This window comes from Periophthalmus magnuspinnatus, chromosome 16 (genome assembly GCF_009829125.3).
Source record: "Periophthalmus magnuspinnatus isolate fPerMag1 chromosome 16, fPerMag1.2.pri, whole genome shotgun sequence".
NCBI classification, from domain to species: Eukaryota; Metazoa; Chordata; class Actinopteri; order Gobiiformes; family Gobiidae; genus Periophthalmus; species Periophthalmus magnuspinnatus.
Genome location: NC_047141.1, coordinates 33853273 through 33874318, shown reverse-complemented (window position 1 = coordinate 33874318; position 21046 = coordinate 33853273). Strand labels below are relative to the sequence as shown.

Here is a 21046-nt window from a genome sequence, read left to right as displayed (position 1 = left end):
GGAGAGCACACAGCTATACAATGACCGCCTTACGCCTCGCCGCTTCACTCTGGACCGTGTAACTGAAGCTGATGGTCGGACATTTTGTAATGTGAAAAACTTTATCGACTCGACTTCCAAACGCCCGCGGCTTTAACAGTGACAGCGCATCTTCACACCGCGTCAGAGGTCGGCCGCGCCGGACTCTGTGCGGATCAATACTGGCCCCGCTCCACCGGGACGTATCGATATATCGGAGTTTCCACAAACAGGAAGTAGCCAAAAGCTCAGAGGGGGTGCCAAAAACATAATGAACAGCCTGGAAGTGAGAGCTTTTCAACAACACAGAGGTCAGAACAGAAACGCTCTGACCGAGGAGCAATTTGAATATAATAAAGACTGAACACGGACTAATTTAAATAAAATAAAGACTCTGAACGAGGAGCAATTTAAATAAAATAAAGACTGAACACGGATTAATTTAAATAAAATAAAGACTCTGAATTCGAACTGCTCCAATTTAAATAAACTAGAGCCAAAGGATTATTTTGATATAAATTTATGAATATATTTTTTGTATTTATTATTTGTAGGTGTAAAAGGTAAACGTCAAAGTGCTTTACACCGAGGAACCACCCCCCCCCCCCCACACACACACACACACACACACACACACCACACCACACACACACGAGTATCATAGCAACCAAAGAGCCAATCAGGAGCGAGGCTGTTGAAGGTAATGCCCTTTCCTGCCCACACCACTGGTTTAACAGGGAGCGGGCGCTTAGCAACACTGTCAATCAAACCTGTTGCTAACGCTAATGCTAACGCTAACAGGAGCGACGTCGGGGAAAGAAGGACCTGATTTGTCTGTTATTAATGTTCAGATCTTGATTTACAGACACAATAGTGAAATAAAAGCCCCAGGATCATGTAGAGGGTTAATACGAACATTTAAGACCAAAATGATGTGTCGATAGAGCAGGAAGTCGCACACGATCACTTCCTGTTTGGAGCGCAGCAGCTAGCAGGTTAGCTCTGTGCATTTATATAAACAGTCTGTGGATTGGACCATGTATCAGAATAAATTACAAAATGCATTTTTATTTGGGCATTCAGTATTCTGTCACTAAATACATTTTCAAAGTATTCTTCCATCACTGTCAACAAATATTAACAGGCGAGTACTAACACTACTAGTACTACTACTGCAACTACATAACCTCTACTACCACTTCAACGACTGGAATAAATATAAACTAAACTAAAGTGCTCGGTAAAGATCAAGTTACATAAATGTTTTAATCTGACGAATCACAACAGAAGCTTTGCAAAAATCATTATCGTTTTTGTCTTGTTCAAAATTATACTTTATAATTACGACGTTTGGACGAGTGTCGTTTACGCCGCCAATTACCTAATACAACTTTAAGAGCTCTTGAACTTGAATCCACTGAACTACAAAGTCCTTCGTTCACAATTTGCATGTTTGGAGTCGAGAGGTGCGTTTGATGTTTTATTTAAAATCTAATGATTGTGCGGTGCGTTCACTGACCCTGGGAAAGATGGCCGCCAGCGAGCAGATGGTCAGGACGAGCAGCAGAACCTCTCCCACGGCAAACGTGATGTAGTTTGCGATCAGCCTTTCATAAAAGAGCAAAGAAAAATATTATTATTAAACTAAACCAAAACTTGAATTGAAAAAGCTTTTATTAATTTGATATTCAATAATACACCAAAGTGTGGAGACATTTTCAAGGACAAAATACATTTTCCAGGTCATTTCAACTTCTGGAAAACAGGACAATTTATTTTCCAGATTTTTCAGGTGTCGGAACCAGACTCCAGAAAGACGATGACGTCAGACTCAAGACACAGACTCGTCGTATTAAACACTTTGTACTTTGCCATGAAATATCCAAGACCTGATCATTTCATTAGTGACAAAACCACAGACGGTAAAGAAGCGACGGAGTGTGACGCCACGGAGTGTGACGCCACGGAGTGTGACGCCACGGAGTGTGACGCCACGGAGTGTGACGCCACGGAGTGTGACGCCACGGAGTGTGACGCCACGGAGTGTGACGCCACGGAGTGTGACGCCACGGAGTGTGACGCCACGGAGCGCGACGCCACGGAGCGCGACGTCACGGAGTGCGACGTCACGGAGTGTGACGCGGCGGAGTTCAGTGAGAACTGAAGCTCCTCGAGGCTGGAGCAGGAACAGGACGATGTGGAGTAAAGTCACATATTTGGAATTCCGATGGCGAGAATCACAGCAACGAAAAGAATCATGTGTGTCATAAGTGACGTGTTGATATTCTGTGGTGTAAATCTGTGTCCCTCCCGTGTGCGTCCCCCCCGTGTGCGTCCCCCCCGTGTGCGTCCCCCCCGTGTGCGTCCCCCCTCCCATGTGCGTCCCTCCCGTGTGCGTCCCTCACCCGGGGTCTATGAGAGCCTCCATGGCGGCGGTGAAGAGCAGGACGGCGCAGGAGCAGCAGAAGGCGGCTCCGCTCTGCTTCTCCTTCTCCACAGAGTAACGTGTCTCCAGCTCCGGGTCCACGAAACGCAGAGACAGACTGTTTGTGTGTTTCCCCTTTAAACTGAGAGAACAAAAAATATATAAATATATGTACAACAAGTTAGATTCAAATCAGAACTATTCTGAAATTAAAGATCTGTTCAGACGTTTAATATAAAAGTTTAATGCCTAACTGTAGAACATTCCAAACAAAGTAATAGCATCTCCATGGAGACCAGCACGTGGCATCTTTTCCACAGGAGAAAGGGGAAAGACCTGAGACAGACTGAGGTTTAACAGTTTAAAAGGTGCACTATGGAACTTTTCTTCATTGCTTTGCTTTATATCAACTCCATGTGTTTTTCTTGCTAATAAAAATACAGTTTAAAAAGTGTCTCCACGACAACTGGTCATTTTAATGCCACACTCTGGAACATCCAGTCCAGATGAATGTTCCAGAGTATGGCAGAGTTTCCGAGTAACATGAACATAGAACCTGGACTAGACCTGGACTAGACCTGGACTAGACCTGGACTAGACCTGGACTGAAACCGAGTCTAGTCCGGGTCTAGTCCGGGTCTAGTCCGGGTCTGGTCCGGGTCTGGTCCGGGTCTGGTCCGGGTCTGGTCCGGGTCCAAACTCACGCCTGCACTGTCTCTCGTTCCAGCAGAGCTTCGTTCAACAGTTTGTTCAGCTCTTGTTCGTTTTCCTGAGCGTCGATCACTCGCTCCGCCAGGTCCCTCAGACGCAGCCTCCTCCGCGGGTTTGGGAACGACGGGTTCACCACCTGTGGGAAGAAGATCGGACTCTCTCGTTCAGTGTGTTTTTTATTTATTTTTACGACTTTAAACCGTTTGTAAAGTCTCCTGTTTGTACATAAATGTTTTACCCTGGCGTCGAGCTCGTCCGGCTCCTCCGGCGTGGTGCAGCCCGTGGTCACGTTTCCGTTACATTCTGTGGTGTTGATGAGAAGAGGAGAGTTCCCATTGGACGAGGTGACAGACAGCTTCTAATAAATAAACAACAAAATACAACAAAATACAATAAAAACACAAGAAAACAATAAACAAAAGAGATAATGACAAATATTAAAGAAGGTCCATGTGACTTTTTGATCTGATCTAATGTTTCCTCGTCACACACAGACCTGGAGTTGTGTTTTGTTTCATTCTCACATGTTTAACACACAAACCTGCAGATTTAGGCTGAGTTCTTCTCTCAAACTGAAAACACTCTGTTCCACCTTGTGATGTCATCATGTGGTGATACAGGAAGTGCTCCACTGTGTTTTTAAACTCCACACACCTTCATTTATAGAATCATTTGGATCATTTCAGTCCTGGAGTTGTCTCTTATCTCGACTGAACTAAAGATCAAAGGAGCTGTTACTGTGAAAACTACCACTTGATGACATCACAAGGTGGAACAGAGCATTTTGATCTTTGTAGATGTAACAGACGAATAATAAAGTGCGACTCAAACATGTGAATGAAACAAAACACAACTCCAGGTCTGTTTTTGAGGAGGAACAGAATTAGAACATGGATTAAAAATACAAGAGTCAGTTTTGTTCCAACAGAAAACAGACATTTAAGTGTCTTGCTCAAGGACACAACAGCAGCTCTCATTTGTGGGAGCAGGAATCGCAAACATAAGTTGTGGTCCTTCCTATGATTTTATTTTTATTAAGTACGAGTCCTCAGCCGCACTCACGACTCCATTGATGCCGTTCTTGCCCACGGGGCCCTTGGGCACCACCACCAGGTAGGTCTCGATACCGCGCTCTCGCAGGTAGTCACAGCGGTCGCCTCCGTTTCCCGGCTCCACGTCGAACTCTCCGTGAAGACACTCCATCGTGCTCTGGGAAATGTGAACACGCCTGAGAACAGAAGGAACAGCAGTTTATGAGGACGATTTAAAGATGGAGCAGGTGAAACGTTTAAAGCTCCTGTTTCACACAAAATGAACTCTGTGAACTTTAAGGCACATAACGTCATGAAAATGGAATATCACGATAATATCATCACCATATCACGACAATATCACCACAATATCGTGACAATATCATGACAATATCACCACAATATCACGACAATATCGTAACAATATCATGACAACATCATCACGAATATCACAATATCACGACGATATCACAATATCATGACATCATCATCACAATATCGTGACAATATCACGACAATATCATGTGATTTTCTTATTTAAATCTCACAAGTCAAATTTAGATCAGCTGTTCCCCTAAAGAAAAACAAATTAAAACAAAATAAAAGCCTGACCCCGGGATCCCGCCGGCCTCCATCTTGTTGGCCACAGTGACGTCCGTGGACCAGACGTCGTACTGCCATCGTTTCTGCCCCAGGACGCCGCCCAGGACGGTCCCACTGTGGACGCCCACACGCATGTCCACGTCCGTCTGCGTCTTCTCCCTCACATACCTGCAAAGAGTTTAACACGCCAAGGATCACGCCAAGGATCATGCCAAGGATCACACCCCCAACATGTCACTTCAGACTTTGACAGGGGTATTTATCTCTACGGGGTATTAAAGAGGAGGTATTTACTTCCACAGGGTATTAAAGAGGAGGTATTTATCTCTACGGGGTATTAAAGAGGAGGCATTTACTTCCACGGGGTATTAAAGAGGAGGTATTTACTTCTACGGGGTATTAAAGAGGAGGTATTTACTTCTACGGGGTATTAACTGTCACATATTTAAATCTCCATGTTTCCTTTTATTGTTTTATTGTTACATAGTGCAACTTTAAATGTGTTGTTTAAAGTTGCACTATGTTACTTTTCAGGTGGAGGGTTCGCCTACATCTGGTCTCCATGGAGATATTATTATTATTATTATTGCCTTGCCTGGAATATTCCACAGTATGGCATTTTCAGCTTATCCATCTCCTTGGAGTCAGCAGTAACACGACTAAGCACAAGTTATAGGTCAGATCTGTGGAAAGTAGTGAGTCGGCTCAAGAGGTTTAATGTCACATTGTGGAACTTTCTCGGCATCTTCAATAGAAAAGTTACACAATGCAGCTTTATGGGAATATGTTCTACTTTTGATATTTAATCTTTGTGATGTTTGGGTGTTTTTTTAATCTTTTTTATCTTATTTTTATTTGTCACTGGATAAATCGTAGGAGTGAAGACGTTTGAATGAAGACGTTTGTCTTCACTGAATGAGACAAACGTCTTCATTCCTACAACTTTTTTACAGTAATGATTTTATTTTATTTTTGCAAACTCAGGACCGGTCCAACAGCCTCATGTCTGACTTGACTTTCATTCCTCAAAACATCAATTTCAATCTGTGGCTCTGATCAATACAGGTCACGTGACTGACACCAGATGGCGCCGTCACCGCCCACAGTCCCGGGACACTCACGAAATGGCCTCGACCATGGCCAGTCCCATCATGATGGAGCAGGCGGCGTGGTCGTCCCTGAAGTCCGGCAGACCGCAGATGCAGTAGTAACAGTCGCCCAGGATCTTGATCCGGAGCTGGTGGTATTTCTGAAAACGAACATATTTTTGTGATTATAAGAGATTTATAATTTAGGGATCGTATATCTGATGCTAACTGTAGGCACTGCTCTGTCTGAAGAGCCTGAAGTGAATCAGTCTGAAGAGAAAGTTGATTTGGCTGGAACTACGACAGGTGAGCTGGTGTGGGCTAGCATTAGCATTAGCATTAGCATTAGCATTAGCCAACAGTTTTTCACCTTTTTGTGTAAAATCAAACTGTTAAAAGGCCCGTGGACTGAACATGAGCCGTTTTAATTCATTTTGTATTTTTTTCTTGAGTTTTCAGACAATCTTAAACCTTTTTGTCTTGAACTTAACTGGACTCCTTCATTTCTCTTTCTGCTTTTAAATGTAAACTGAAGGTCATTTTTAAAGACGTGTAAATGTTTTACTGATGATACAAAAGGAGATTTTTAGAGACAGATGTAAATGTTTTTTAATGAAATGATGTGAGTCTAACTCCCCCCGGCTGCTCTGGCCCAGGCCAACAATGTAAATAAGAAATTGTTCTTAATGTTTTGCCTGGTAAAATAAAGGTAAAATAAAATAAATAAATGAAATTGTTTCCATGGAGACGTTATTGCTGTCCCTTGAATGTTCCATAAGATGGCATTAAAGCTCCTGTATCACACAAAACTGACTCCTGTAGCTTTAATCCATGTTCTAACGCTGTTTCCTCCTCACAAACAGACCTGGAGTTGTGTTTTGTTTCATTTGTTTGAGTGACACTTTTTTATTAGTCTGTAACATCTACAAAGCTCAAAACGCTCTGTTCCACCTTGTGATGTCATCAAGTGGTCGTTTTCATGTTAACAGCTCCTTTTACCTTTAGTTCAGTCGAGGTAAGTAGCTATTCCAGGAGCTGATCCAAATGATTCTAGTGAAGGTGGAGTTTAAAAACACAGTGGAGCACTTCCTGTATCACCACATGATGACATCACAAGGTGGAACAGAGTGTTTTCAGTTTGAGAGAAGAACTCAGCCTAAATCTGAAGGTTTGTGTGTTAAACATGTGAGAATGAAACAAAACACAACTCCAGGTCTGTTTGTGATGAGATATATTTAATGCCGTACTGTGGAGCATTTCAGGCAAAACAATAATATCTCCATAGAGACCAGCAGCTCTCAGACCCATCACCAGAAAAGTTACAGAGTGCACCTTTAAATGGGAGCATACTGAAATCACGGCACGTTTCAGGTTTTTGATGCATGTTTGAAGAACAGGAAACTTTTATTTTGTGTTTTTTATTTGACTTACTGCAGCCAGTTTGTCAAATCGAGCGAAGAGTTCGTTGAGGAGTTTGACGAGTTCTTGAGCGCTGCAGGACGAGGACAACTGAGTGAAGCCCACGATGTCTGCGAAAAGAATACTGACGAGACAAGACATAAAACAACTCAGTATTTTACTGTGGCTCAACAGGGTCACACAGAAATAAAACAAATCACACAGAAATAAAACAAATCACAGAAATAAAACAAATCACACAGAAATAAAACAAATCACACAGAAATAAAACAAATCACACAGAAATAAAACAAATCACACAGAAATAAAACAAATCACACAGAAATAAAACATAAACAGATCTAAGCTGATCTGTACCTGACGTTCTCGTGCCTGTACATGTACATCGTGTTGAACTGCTGCATTTCCTTCTGACTCTGCTCTTTCTTCATGTCCTGTAACATCTCGTCTGCAATGTGCTTTGGGAGAATGGACAGCAGGAGGCGCTCCTACAGGGAAACACAGACACAGTGGGTCCAAATGTCCACCCCTGACCTCTGACCCTTGACCCCTGGTTCACTCCACAGCCCAACATCTTTAGTGGACTCTATAGAGACTCGCTCACAGATTCAGACACAGCTGACTCGGGTCGTGTCACTCAGGTCATGTCACTCAGGTCATGTCACTCAGGTCATGTCACTCAGGTCATCTGACTCGGGTCGTGCGACTCGGGTCGTGCGACTCGGGTCGTGCGACTCGGGTCGTGCGACTCGGGTCGTGCGACTCGGGTCGTGCGACTCGGGTCGTGCGACTGGGTCTGGGTGAAAAAAAAGGCTAAACTCTGATAAAAGTTGATTTGTGTCATAAAAACTGATCCGACTGGACTGGCTCAGGTCTTTATGGATCTCACCTAAAATGACTTGTTTTATTTTTTTTATCTGAGATGTGGAAATTGTCGTCTTTTAAACAGCTCAAGCTAAAGTCAGAGGCTAACGCTAGCAACGTCACACAGCAACCGTTTATTTAAGATTTCAGACTTTTATTCACGATCAGATCCACAGTGACATAAACCAGAGATTCTGCTTCTTTCAGTCGTGTTGTGTCCAGTTAAAGACCCGTCTCTGTCCACTGGGGTTTTCTGTCCGACGCACCGTCCGACGCACCGTCCGACGCACCGTCCGACGCACCGTCCGACGCACCGTCCGACGCACCGTTCAATGTACCCGCCAACAGAGGGTTCTCCTCTGTGTCCCATCGTGCTGAAATGGGACGGGCCACGGAGCGCACTTCAACCGCTGTCTGTGCGTTTATGTTACGACGCAACCGTGACAGCTGCTGACTCATGATCTAAATGTGTGACACTGAACGATTAGTTTTATTTGTAATTATTTATGATGCGTGATGGGATATATCAGTGTGTGAAGTCTGCTCGGACGCTTCGTTCACAGTCTCCATGGAAACGCTGGCACATTTTCAGCCGCATTTATCGGGTGCATGAAATGGGACGGGCCTCGTCGCGCCGGAAGTGACATAATTGTCCTTCAAATGCAGCTGATGAAGTGAAACCGACAAATACACGGCCTCAGACACCACTAAAAATGTCATGACTTCTAAATAGTGCCCCCTGTAGGGAGAGTGTGGACATACGGACAGGGCCAATGCCTGCACGGACCTACAGAATAATAACAATAATAATAATAATAATAATAATAATAATAATAATAATAATGATGCAGTGGATTTATACAGTGCCTTTCAAGAGACAAACAGATTTACAGAGAATTATTAACTCAGTCCACATTTGTTAAACTCATAGATGTTTTATTATTTATTATGTTTTATTGATTTTAAAATTCTTTTATTTGTCTTTAAATGCCTCCATGGCCTCGCTCCGCAATATCTGTCAGACCTGCTTCATCCCTATACTCCCGCTCGCTCACTCAGGTCTGCAGAACATTCACTCTTAGTGGTCCCAAAAACTAGGAGGAAACTTCTAGGGGACCGGGCCTTCTCTTTGGCTGGTCCCAAACTGTGGAACGGGTTGCCCCTGCACATTAGACAGGCTGAGTCACTCTCTACTTTTAAATCAGTTCTTAAAACGCACTTTTTCTCTTTAGCTTTTTATTGATATGTTGATTTTTATAGTGTACAGTCTGTAGTTATTTATTTGTATGTTTGTCATTTATCTGTGTTTTTAAAATGTCTCTTGTGTACTGCACTCTGGTCAACTCTGTTGTTTTTAAAGTGCATTAGAAATAAAGTTGGATTGGATTGGATTGGATTATTAATAATTTCTTTTTCTAAACGACGTCCAAAGCTTCAAACTCAGGAGCCACACTGTGAAAACGGCTCCAAAGTGACTCAGACTTTTGTCTTTAGGGAATATGGAGATATAGAGAAAATATAATAATAATAATTATTATTATTATTTTAAATGTATAAAGACCCAGAGACGGGACTTAGACTCTTTTCATGAGCGCCCTGTTCAAAATACAGAAAAAACATTTTGGTCGCGCACAGGCCTCATGATAATCACAGAATTAAGGTGAACGACAGATGGAAATATTTATGGGGTCAGTTTTTCTCATGTTACCTTTTTTTTTTTTTGCACAACTGGGACATTTTTGGTTATTTATTTTTTGTCCATATGATCAGATTTAAGCCGTAAAAGTTTGGATAAATAACTTGTCTGACTCGTTAAAGACTCAAACTATCGACTAAAGTGTTTCATTCTGCTGTTTATTTAATGCAGCTCATGATTTTTAAAAATATTGTAGATTTAGAACAGTTTTGTTTTTGTGTCAGTGGCAGAAATGAGGTTCAATATTATCGTTTATCGTCTATATTTCTTCAGCGATATATCGGACTTCAGAATGTGTTATCGTGAGAGAGAAATCACCAGATTAAAGTAACTGTTTTCTCATTATTCTAAATTTATGCAGAGTTTTCAGAGTAATTAACAAAACATTTGATCTTTAACGGGCTGAAACATCGAGTCTAAACAGAGTGAAACCCATGGATATTTTCAAGTATTTAGTTACTTCAACACTGTGGTAAAAACACAGGTTAAAAATACACTTGCATAACAAAATATAAATGTAAAATAATAAACCGTGAGCTTAGATTTGCATTTCCATTTAAACCATCGCTGCTCATTCAAAAACACTGAGGAAAAATGAAATCCTCACAGACGTCTCCATATCCTCCTCCAGAGCCGTGATTACTGATGACATCGCCGTCTCACAGGGCCAGTTGCCACGGTAACGGCCACGGCCAATCACAGCGCCCGGTTACCTCTCGACTCCGGCGGCGTTAGCCCCATTAGCATTCGCCGAGTTAGTTATTAGCATTTCCATATTTCTTTCAATGCAAATCAGTGGAAATGAACCGAGCCGCTGGTTCACGGCCTGAAATAATCGACCGAGTGAAAAGTTAAGACGCACGAAATATTACAAATAAAATAATATAAAATTCATAAAAATATAGAAACTAGAGTCATTGTACAAAACATTACAAATAAATGAATCTAAAATGAATTAAAATATATAAAACTAGCAAAAGTGGTCGTTATTTCAGGATTTAATACGATTAGACATTGACTGGTGTGGATTTCTTCATGGCCGATACCGATACCGATACTTTTAGGATGATTCTGATTATTTTAGTTAAAATGTCACTTTTAATTTTAACTTTTAAATAATAGTCACGTTTTTATACTGCACTTTTCTACACACACACAGACACACACACCGACGCACACACAGACAGACACACACACAGACACACACACCCCCACACACCGACGCACACAGACACACAGACACAGACACACACACAAACACACCCCGACACACACACAGACACACACACCCCGACACACACAGACACACACACCCCGACACACACAGACACACAAACACTGGGGCTGAGGGGGGTTAAGTGTCTTGCCCATGGACACAACAACAGTAAAGTGGGACAGTGTGGAATATTACAGGAAAACATTTCCATGGAAACAAGCAGGAAGAATCAGGTTTGTGGAGATGCACGCTCGCTCACAGTAAGGACGTGTGTTTTTCTGTGTTTTCTGGTCCAATAAACACATCAAAAATAAAAAAATAAAATGAAAACATTACTTTAGTCTATATTTAGGCTAAAAAATGACACATTAGGGCTTTAAAGACACAGATACATTGGTTTTATGTTTGTACAAAGAGGATTATTAAGTGTTTTTGTGTGAATAATGGTCACATGAAGTGTCTGACCTGCTGCTGGCTCTGCTCCTCCAGGTTGAGTTTGACCTCCAGTGACTGTCGCGCCTCCAGAAACGCCTTCCTGTGTTTACGGTCCGCCATGTAATACGACATGATGCCCACGGCGATGGAGCACACGTAGATCAGCACGTTCGCCAACAGCTGCAACAGAACAGAACAGTAACGGTTTGTATCGGTCAATTCATAGATTATATTTATATGAAACAAGAGCGGAAACAAATATACTGTGTAAATAAACCACAAACAGGAGCGACCTCGGGGACAGAAGGACCTGATGTGTCTGTTTTTAATGTTCATATCTCGATTTACAGACACAAAAGTGAAATAAAAACCCCAGGATCATGTAGAGGGTTAATACGAACATTTAAGACCAGGATGAGTCTGAAGCAGCAGAGACAGAGAGAGGACAGAGAGAGGACAGAGAGGACAGAGAGGACACAGAGAGGAGACAGTTTAACACAGAGAGTGAAGTGGAGCCAGAGTCGATGGAGCAGGTGATCACTTCCTGTTTGTAACGCGGCGGCGGCAGGTTGGATATGTCCATTTATATAAACTGTCTGTGCTGCATCTCTGCTCTAAAGCTCTGGGCAACTGCAAAACTGAACTGAACATATTTACAGTGATATTTTCTGTAGTAATATATCACATTTCAAAATACACAGTTGAAACAGGTTTATAGAGAGTCATTTAAATTCTAAATGACTTTTGACAAGCTGTAAAAATGAGCTAACCTTTAAGTCAACTGCAGCTGTTTCATAAAATACATGAAGTTATTTACTGTTTAACAAAACTAAGAGCTACTTCCTCCTGAGTTCCTGTTACTTCACTGTTGAACTGGTTGGAGTATTTGGTTATGGGCTGGTTAAATACAGAACAAATACAGAACAAATACAGAACAAATACAGAACAAATACACTACGTTTGTTCAGGGGATGAAACCACAGGCAGGAACCAAGCACAAACTCAGACAACGTGACGTTTAAGGAGGAAGTTCACCCTGGACTTTGCTCAGCTCTATGTTTCTGTAAAATCATTTTCCTGCCAAATCCACCATGATCCTTGTGTTTTTATTCAGACGAATGATTCACAGATGAATCATCCGTCTGAACTTCAGAAACTCGAAACGTAAACATCAACAACTATTATGTTTTTTAAGTCCCACTTTAGTCCCACTTTAGTCCCACTTTAGTCCCACTTTAGTCCCCGGTCCAGTTCCCAATGTTGTCCCGAGTCCAGTCCCGGGTCCAGTCCCGGGTCCAGTCCCGGGTCCAGTCCCGGGTCCAGTCCCGGGTCCAGTCCCGGGTCTAATCACAGTGTGATGTTTTTTTCGTGTATATTCGTACCTGCCGTCCCAGTGAGGCTCCTTGTATTTCCTCTTGTTGCTGTTGTGCGATTGTAACTCCCAGCACCAAAGTGTGGACGCCGCAGGACACCGTAGTGATCAGCACAATCGGCGTCAGTCTTAGCGGCAACGTCAAGAAGAAGGAAAAGCTAAAAAACGCTTGCCATCCAACCGTGTCGCTGGCCTGGTGAAATCGAGCGTAGTTCAACCCCAAATAACAAAAGATCTGCGCCGCGATGAGCACCCAGAGCGCGTACGGCACCACGCGGCGCGACACTCGATCTGGGAGCAGCCCAAACCGACACAACAAATACAAAACGATGTCCGCGGCTAGCCCGAGCGACGCTACTAGCACAGATGCTAGCTTGTCACCCGTATACACCACGGCGCACATTACGATTACGTAACTGTCAAAAAGAGCGGCAAAAACGACCAAAACCAACAGCGTCTCGTGTCTTTGTCGTCTGAAGTAGGTTTGGTAGAGGTTTTCCAAAGACTCGGGAGCGAAGGTGAGACGCATGAACCGGGGCAGGCACAGGCAGCACCCGGAGCTGCGGACGGTGACCTCGTGTGTGCGTCCGACCGCTTGACCGGGGTCAGAGGGCAAGGTCACGGAGCAGTCGGCCGAATACTCCGCAGAGTACTCCGGCTCCGAAAACGCACGGTTACGAGGCATGATGGAGGGATGAACGAGTCAGCCTGCAAGAGAAGAAAGAAGAAAGGTTTAGTAACGCTACAGGAAAACAGTTTGACAGTTATCACCTCAAATCAGACGCGTTCTGCAAAATGGACTTTTCAAAGTTTTTCTCCTCGTTCTGGTCGTTTCTTCTGGTTGAGCCTCTGAAGTTTTATTTGGACTGATTCATGTTTGAGTTTAATCTTTAATCCACTATTTTCAACACGCCATTTTGTCGATCTGCCCCGTTTAACCTCCACTGTGCCACGCCCACTGTGCCACGCCCACTGTGCCACGCCCACTGTGCCACGCCCACTGTGCCACGCCCACTGTGCCACGCCCACTGTGACATCCGCACTTCCTTCTCCAGTTTTATTTTCTTAATCGTTGATACTCAGATTCTGCAGCGTCGCGTCGTCATTTTGGTACAAATGAAAAAATCCGCTGCTCTAGTGTGACGTGCCTCTGTCCATAGGGGGCGCCACAGCGGCGCTTTGTTGTGACGACGTTTACGACGTCAGCTCCTATTGGACACCACAGTTTTGTAACTTGAAATCAGCTGGACTTGTTTCATACTTGGTTTTAGATGAATTTTGTGATTTAAATGTGTAAATTATAACAGAGATGAGAACCATAGAGACTCAAGCACAGGTGGGCGTCTGACTTTATCCTGATAAATCTGTACGTGTGTTTGTGCCGCCCACAGACAGCAGCACTTTGATCCATGTGTGTTTTAGATTAAAAAGCAACAGTCGGTCCAAAACCTTCTGTTCTCCTGGATGTTGTTTTGCTCCAATGTTCCACAGTATGGCATAAAATGTATTCATCTCTATGGAGACGGGCAGGTAACGCCACCAAGTGTGTCCACGCAGCTAAGACGCCACGAGTGAATTAAAAGAAAAACAGATAATAAAATTAAATTAAATAAAATCACAGAACATTTATGGCATCGGACGCCTTTAAAGAGTTTAAAATAATGAGGTTTTTACAGAAACAAACGACACAGAGTTTTTAGAAACATAAATGAAGCGGAGTGAGTTTTTACATAAGGAGAATCTACAAAGTGCTTTTGGTCAGATCATGGTTTTTCTGCCACTGGACCGACTTTGGTCAACGCTCATTTTATACAACACAGTCCAACTTTACACCAGGGAACCACACACACATCACACACACATACACACCCATATCACACACACCACACACACACACACACATCACACACACACATCACACACACATACACATCACACACACACACACACACACCCCACACATCACACACACACACACACACATATCACACACACACACACACCCCACACACCCCCACCACACACACATCACACACACACACACCCCCACACACACCCACACATCACACACACACACATCACACATACATACACATCACACACACACATCACACACACACCACACACCACACACACACCAGTGCACACACACTGGGAGTGAGGAGGGTTAAGTGTCTTGCCCAAGGACACAACCACATCATTCATCTGTGGAGCTGGAGTCGCACCTTCGACCTGTGACATTTATGTCGTTTTATTTAAGACTTGAATCTGAACCGAGACATTCACAGGTTTGAATGAGCCCAGTCCAGACACAGATGAAACGTCGACGTCAAAATAAATAAATAAATAAATAAAAAATAATAATAATAATAAAAACTGTAAAGATTTTGTCCTAAACTTACTGAGTGCCCCGGCTTTAAAATAAAAATAAAAAATAGAAATAAAGAAAATACATTCATAAAATACATAAAAAACATTAAAATGACATGAAAAATGTCAAATTAAATGTTTAAATTTAAATTAAAATGAACCGGGTCGTTCTTACCTGTTTAACCCAAAAGAAGCCGTTAGTCCCAGTTCAGATCCTCCGTCTCCCTCATGGCGTTTCCTCCGTCTCGCTCATGAGTGTGATGTAAACACAAAACTTCTGCCCCAGAGTTTGACTGTCAGGCCTGTGGTGCGTTCGGACGTCTCCTCTGTTACATGTTCACAACGACGCCGTTTAATCCCGTGTCCCTCGAATGCACCTCCTCCCGGATCAAATCTCATTCAGCATTTTAGAAACAGTGTCCTAAATACTTCCACATTTGCGGAGTAGATTTTTATGTTTGCGTGTCTCTCTTTTTGAGCTCGTGTTTTCAGACGTTTGGTCCAGGACATTTTGGGCTGTTTGACGTCCAGTTTTCTTCATCGTCACTGCTCCAAAAACCTAAACAGAAGAAAGAGATGAAGAATTAACGTTTAAAGCAGCTGTCAGATTTTTTCATGTGATAAACGTAAAATGGTCTTGTCCATACACTGTTTGTATAAATGTGGTACGTAAACCAGCGGTGTGCGCGGGAAGGGGCGTTACCTTCTACAGCCTCGCTCCTGATTGGCTCTTTGGTTGCTATTATACTCGTGGTCAGAATTCCAAACATGGAGCTACAAATTCACCGCTAAACCTGCTCTAGCCTCGGTGAGGTGACGTCACACTCACTCGGTGCTTCCAAAATTGACTAAAATGCCTTTGATAAACTTTTATAAACATGTTTTGTTCGGTATTTGAGCCACATCGTACTTTAAAACTCTTAATTCTCCAGAGAATGAACTGGACAGTCAGTAGTAACACAGCAGCACCGATACCGATACTGGACTGTCATGTGTTATAATCTGAAGGTCGATATATCGCTGATGAAATATAGATGATAAACGATAATATTGAAACGCCACTGACACAAAACCCAAGAGCCGATTTAAACCACAAAAACTATTATAAATCTACAATATTGTTAAAATCATGAGCTGCAGTGAATAAACAGCAGAATAAAACACGTCAGACTCAATTTGACCTGTGAGATCATACAAATATTTATCAGAGCATCGCGCCGCCGCGCCAGTACAGAGCTCGCACCGCTAACACTACGAACCCCAGAATGCTTTGGTAAAACGTTCCACTTCTGTTGACTCATTAGGATCTGCTCCTGTCGCCTCAGATTTAATCCTCCTCTTCTGAAAAACAGGCAGATGTTGTTAAATATTTTCAATAAATATTTAGTTTGGCCCAAGAGTTAGTCCCAGTTTTTAATTTAGTCGTTAGTTTGTTATTTATTCAAACTTTTACGCCTTAAATCTGATCATGTCGACACAAAATAACCAAAAATGTCCCAGTGGAGCAAAGAAAAGGTGAAATACTGACCCCAAAAACACTGTTCCATGTTTCATTTCCTGAACAAGTCGATACAGTGATTATCCTGACCACAGACCCATTCAGTCCCCCCCGTCGACGCCCCTGCTGAGCCATTTCACCCAATGACACCCCCCCAAACCACATGACCTTCCTGACAGACGATTGGCTGTGGGCCTCTCCATTACAAAGACCCGACAGGCCTCAAATATCGGCTCCATCCAAATATCGTTTCTGTCGATATCCTGGTTGGACCGATAAACTGATGTAATAAAACTATTTACTGGAGGGATTTGGCCCAGAAACTCTCAGAATATTTGAGCTTTTAATACAAAGTTCGGTCGTTACTTGAAATAACAGGTACAGTGATTAGCTCCGCCCCCTTAAAGCCGCTGTATCGAGTTGGTATCAGAACACGGAAAAAACCTGAATAATAATAATGGGATAATATTTTTGCACTGTTTGGGTAACTGTACATTCACTTCACATTTGTCTGTTTTAAACCAGTGCTACTTTGCTTGAGTCTCTATGGTTCTCATCTGTGACCTCTGTGGATCATTTTGTTAAAATTTACACATTTTAAATCACAATATTCATCTAAAACTAGAACATGGACAAAAATCTGAACAGAACAGTTGTGTCTTGTGCTGTTCTCGTGGGGGTGCAAGTTTCTCCTGTTTAAGCAGCTGTTCTCTGTTCTCCGTGCGCTGTTCTCCGTGCGCTGTTCTGTTTTCCGTGCGCTGTTCTCCGTTCTCCGCGCGCTGTTCTCCGCGCGCTGTTCGCTGTTCTCCGTGCGCTGTTCTCCGTGCGCTGTTCTCCGCGCGCTGTTCTCTGTTCTCCGCGCGCTGTTCTCTGTTCTCCGCGCGCTGTTCTCTGTTCTCCGCGCGCTGTTCTCTGTTCTCCGCGCGCTGTTCTCTGTTCTCCGCGCGCTGTTCTCTGTTCTCCGCGCGCTGTTCTCTGTTCTCCGCGCGCTGTTCTCTGTTCTCCGCGCGCTGTTCTCTGTTCTCCGCGCGCTGTTCTCTGTTCTCCGCGCGCTGTTCTCTGTTCTCCGCGCGCTGTTCTCTGTTCTCCGCGCGCTGTTCTCTGTTCTCCGCGCGCTGTTCTCTGTTCTCCGCGCGCTGTTCTCTGTTCTCCGCGCGCTGTTCTCTGTTCTCCGCGCGCTGTTCTCTGTTCTCCGCGCGCTGTTCTCTGTTCTCCGCGCGCTGTTCTCTGTTCTCCGCGCGCTGTTCTCTGTTCTCCGCGCGCTGTTCTCCGTTCTCCGCGCGCTGTTCTCCGTTCTCCGCGCGCTGTTCTCCGTTCTCCGCGCGCTGTTCTCCGTTCTCCGCGCGCTGTTCTCCGTTCTCCGCGCGCTGTTCTCCGTTCTCCGCGCGCTGTTCTCCGCGCGCTGTTCTCCGCGCGCTGTTCTCTGTTCTCCGCGCGCTGTTCTCTGTTCTCCGCGCGCTGTTCTCTGTTCTCCGCGCGCTGTTCTCCGTTCTCCGCGCGCTGTTCTCCGTTCTCCGCGCGCTGTTCTCCGTTCTCCGCGCGCTGTTCTCCGTTCTCCGCGCGCTGTTCTCTGTTCTCCGCGCGCTGTTCTCTGTTCTCCGCGCGCTGTTCTCTGTTCTCCGCGCGCTGTTCTCTGTTCTCCGCGCGCTGTTCTCTGTTCTCCGCGCGCTGTTCTCTGTTCTCCGCGCGCTGTTCTCCGTTCTCCGCGCGCTGTTCTCCGCGCGCTGTTCTCTGTTCTCCGCGCGCTGTTCTCTGTTCTCCGTGTGCTGTTTTCCGTGCGCTGTTCTCCGTTCTCCATGCGCTGTTCTCTGTTCTCCGCGCGCTGTTCTCCGTGCTCTGTTCTCCGTGCGCTGTTCTCTGTTCTCCGCGTGCTGTTCTCTGTTCTCCGCGCGCCGTTCTCTGTTCTCCGCGCGCTGTTCTCTGTTCTCCGCGCGCTGTTCTCTGTTCTCCGCGCGCTGTTCTCTGTTCTCCGTGCGCTGTTCTCTGTTCTCCGTGCGCTGTTCTCTGTTCTCCGCGCGCTGTTCTCTGTTCTCCGTGCGCTGTTCTCTGTTCTCCGCGCGCTGTTCTCTGTTCTCTGTGCGCTGTTCTCTGTTCTCCGTGCTCTGTTCTCCGTGCGCTGTTCTCTGTTCTCCGCGCGCTGTTCTCCGTGCTCTGTTCTCCGTGCGCTGTTCTCTGTTCTCCGCGCGCTGTTCTCCGTGCGCTGTTCTCCGTGCGCTGTTCTCTGTTCTCCGTGCGCTGTTCTCCGTTCTCCGTGCGCTGTTCTCCGTTCTCCGTGTGCTGTTCTCTTTGTATTTTGCCTTTAGTTTTAATGGAGTTGAGTCTAAATGTGCCGGTTCCACGGCCCCTGTCCCTCTGTCGACACCACAGAGGGACAGAACCGACGGAACGTCACAATGTGAAGGAACCATAGTCTGTTTATATAAACGGACAGAGCGAACCTGCTAATGCTACAAACAGGAAGTGACCACGAGTGTGTCCTGTCTCTGAACCTGCTGCTGGATTTAGTCCTCATTTAGTCCCCGTTTTGTCCTCTTTTTGTCCTCTTTTTGTCCTCTTTCAGTCCTCAGAGTGATTTGGTTCATGCGGCTCTCACACGTGGGGGATGTACTTTTAAAAAACACTTTATTTTTCAGTTTTGCTTCTGTCGTTTCAGTCGATCTCCAGGTTGGACTCAGACATTTTTGTAATAATCAGTCGACATCGAATTATATGTTTTTTGTTGTTTTTTTTTCATGGCCGACGCCGAGAGTTTAGAATCCGGAGCAACTGATGAGCGATAAGATCTGTCGATGTAGATGTAGATGATTTTGCTGATTTTGATTATTTTGCCCAAATTATGCAACTAAAATGGACTAAAATCTCCCACCAGTCTTTTTATTTAACCATAAACGTGTGAGGAGCCGTGTGGTCATGTGTTAAATGTTAAATAAACCTCTGAGTTTATTCTTCAGGCGACAGGTTCAACCAAAACAAAATATCTGCCTCTACTGGAGACTTAAGGAACAGCACATTTGGACAGACTCACCACATCACGATATTAACACGATTTACAGCAGCACCTGTTCTCAAAGTCTATTATTCACTCTTTACTCCTGCAGCTGCCCTGGGGCTGACGGCCACAAACACGACTCCAAATCTGAGCCAACGTTCACGACAGCCCCGCCCACATCGTACACGTGTCATCGAGCTCATGCTCCAACGCTCAAAAACAGACCTGGAGTTGTGTTTTGTTTCATTCACATGTTTGAGTCGCACTTTATTATTAGTCTGTTACATCTACAAACCTCAAAATGCTCTGTTCCACCTTGTGATGTCATCAAGTGGTAGTTTTCATGTTAACTCCTCCTCCTTTTACCTTTAGTTCAGTCGAGATAAGAGACAACTCCAGGACTGAAATGATCCAAATGATTCTAGAAATGAAGGTGTGTGGAGTTTAAAAACACAGTGGAGCACTTCCTGTATCACCACATGATGACATCACAAGGTGGAACAGAGTGTTTTCAGTTTGAGAGAAGAACTCAGCCTAAATCTGCAGGTTTGTGTTAAACATGTATTTTCCTCCTGTTGTCTCTGGTTAAACACGTGTCATTTCCTCTTTTGACTAAAACACATTTTATCTCCAGTTTTTGTCCAAACCCCTGGACCAGACCCTGGACCAGACCCTGGACCAGACCCTGGACCAGACCCTGGACCAGACCCTGGACCAGACCCTGGACCAAACCCTGGACCAGATCCTGGTCTCAAACCCTGGACCAGACCCTGGACCAGACCCTGGTCTCAAACCCTGGTCTCTTCCTCAGACGCCGCGGCCTAAATCCTCCTGCGGCTCTTTAATAAAAACCTCCTGGATCAAAATGAGCAGGAGTCGATTCTTTTGGCTCTTCACACTGAGCCGGGACTTCAGGCCTAAAATGAGCTACATGTTGCGCGCAAAGCATCACGGACACAGGCTCGGTCAGCGGAGGGTCCGGGGGGCGCACACAGCGCGGCACAGAGCGGCACAGAGCGGCACAGCGCTGCGGAAAAACGCTCCAACTGCGGCTTCTGTGCGAAAAAGACTCAGATTCACATGTTTTACCTCCAGATGCGGAGCCTGTCATCACCGCCTCGTGCGCGGGGAGGGTCCACGGTCCCGCAGGATTTACGCACGAGATGCTCCACGGCGCGGCACGGTTTGGCCCGGTTTGGCCCGGTTTAGTCTGGAGCCGCGAAGGGAACCGAGAAAAGACTCGAACCTGCAGAGAATCGGAGCCGGAGCTGGAGCCGGAGCTGGGTGTTTTCAACTGAGACACGGAACACG

The 21046-nt window shown here is 44.7% G+C and overlaps 1 protein-coding gene across 1 annotated transcript in view; it reads right to left on the bottom strand.

Annotated features, from left to right (window-relative positions):
* Nucleotides 1-21046, bottom strand: part of adcy3a (adenylate cyclase 3a) — a 31844-nt gene extending 10798 nt beyond the window's left edge. The window contains exons 1-13 of the mRNA XM_033980598.2: nucleotides 20825-21046; nucleotides 15424-15807; nucleotides 12889-13586; nucleotides 11537-11686; nucleotides 7653-7783; nucleotides 7308-7419; nucleotides 5910-6037; nucleotides 4798-4956; nucleotides 4217-4382; nucleotides 3393-3512; nucleotides 3148-3290; nucleotides 2424-2585; nucleotides 1538-1625 (exon numbers count right to left, since the gene is read on the bottom strand). Coding sequence (XP_033836489.1) covers nucleotides 1538-1625; nucleotides 2424-2585; nucleotides 3148-3290; nucleotides 3393-3512; nucleotides 4217-4382; nucleotides 4798-4956; nucleotides 5910-6037; nucleotides 7308-7419; nucleotides 7653-7783; nucleotides 11537-11686; nucleotides 12889-13563 — 2034 coding nt within the window. The 5' untranslated portion in view covers nucleotides 13564-13586; nucleotides 15424-15807; nucleotides 20825-21046. The remainder of the gene's footprint in view (nucleotides 1-1537; nucleotides 1626-2423; nucleotides 2586-3147; nucleotides 3291-3392; nucleotides 3513-4216; nucleotides 4383-4797; nucleotides 4957-5909; nucleotides 6038-7307; nucleotides 7420-7652; nucleotides 7784-11536; nucleotides 11687-12888; nucleotides 13587-15423; nucleotides 15808-20824) is intronic.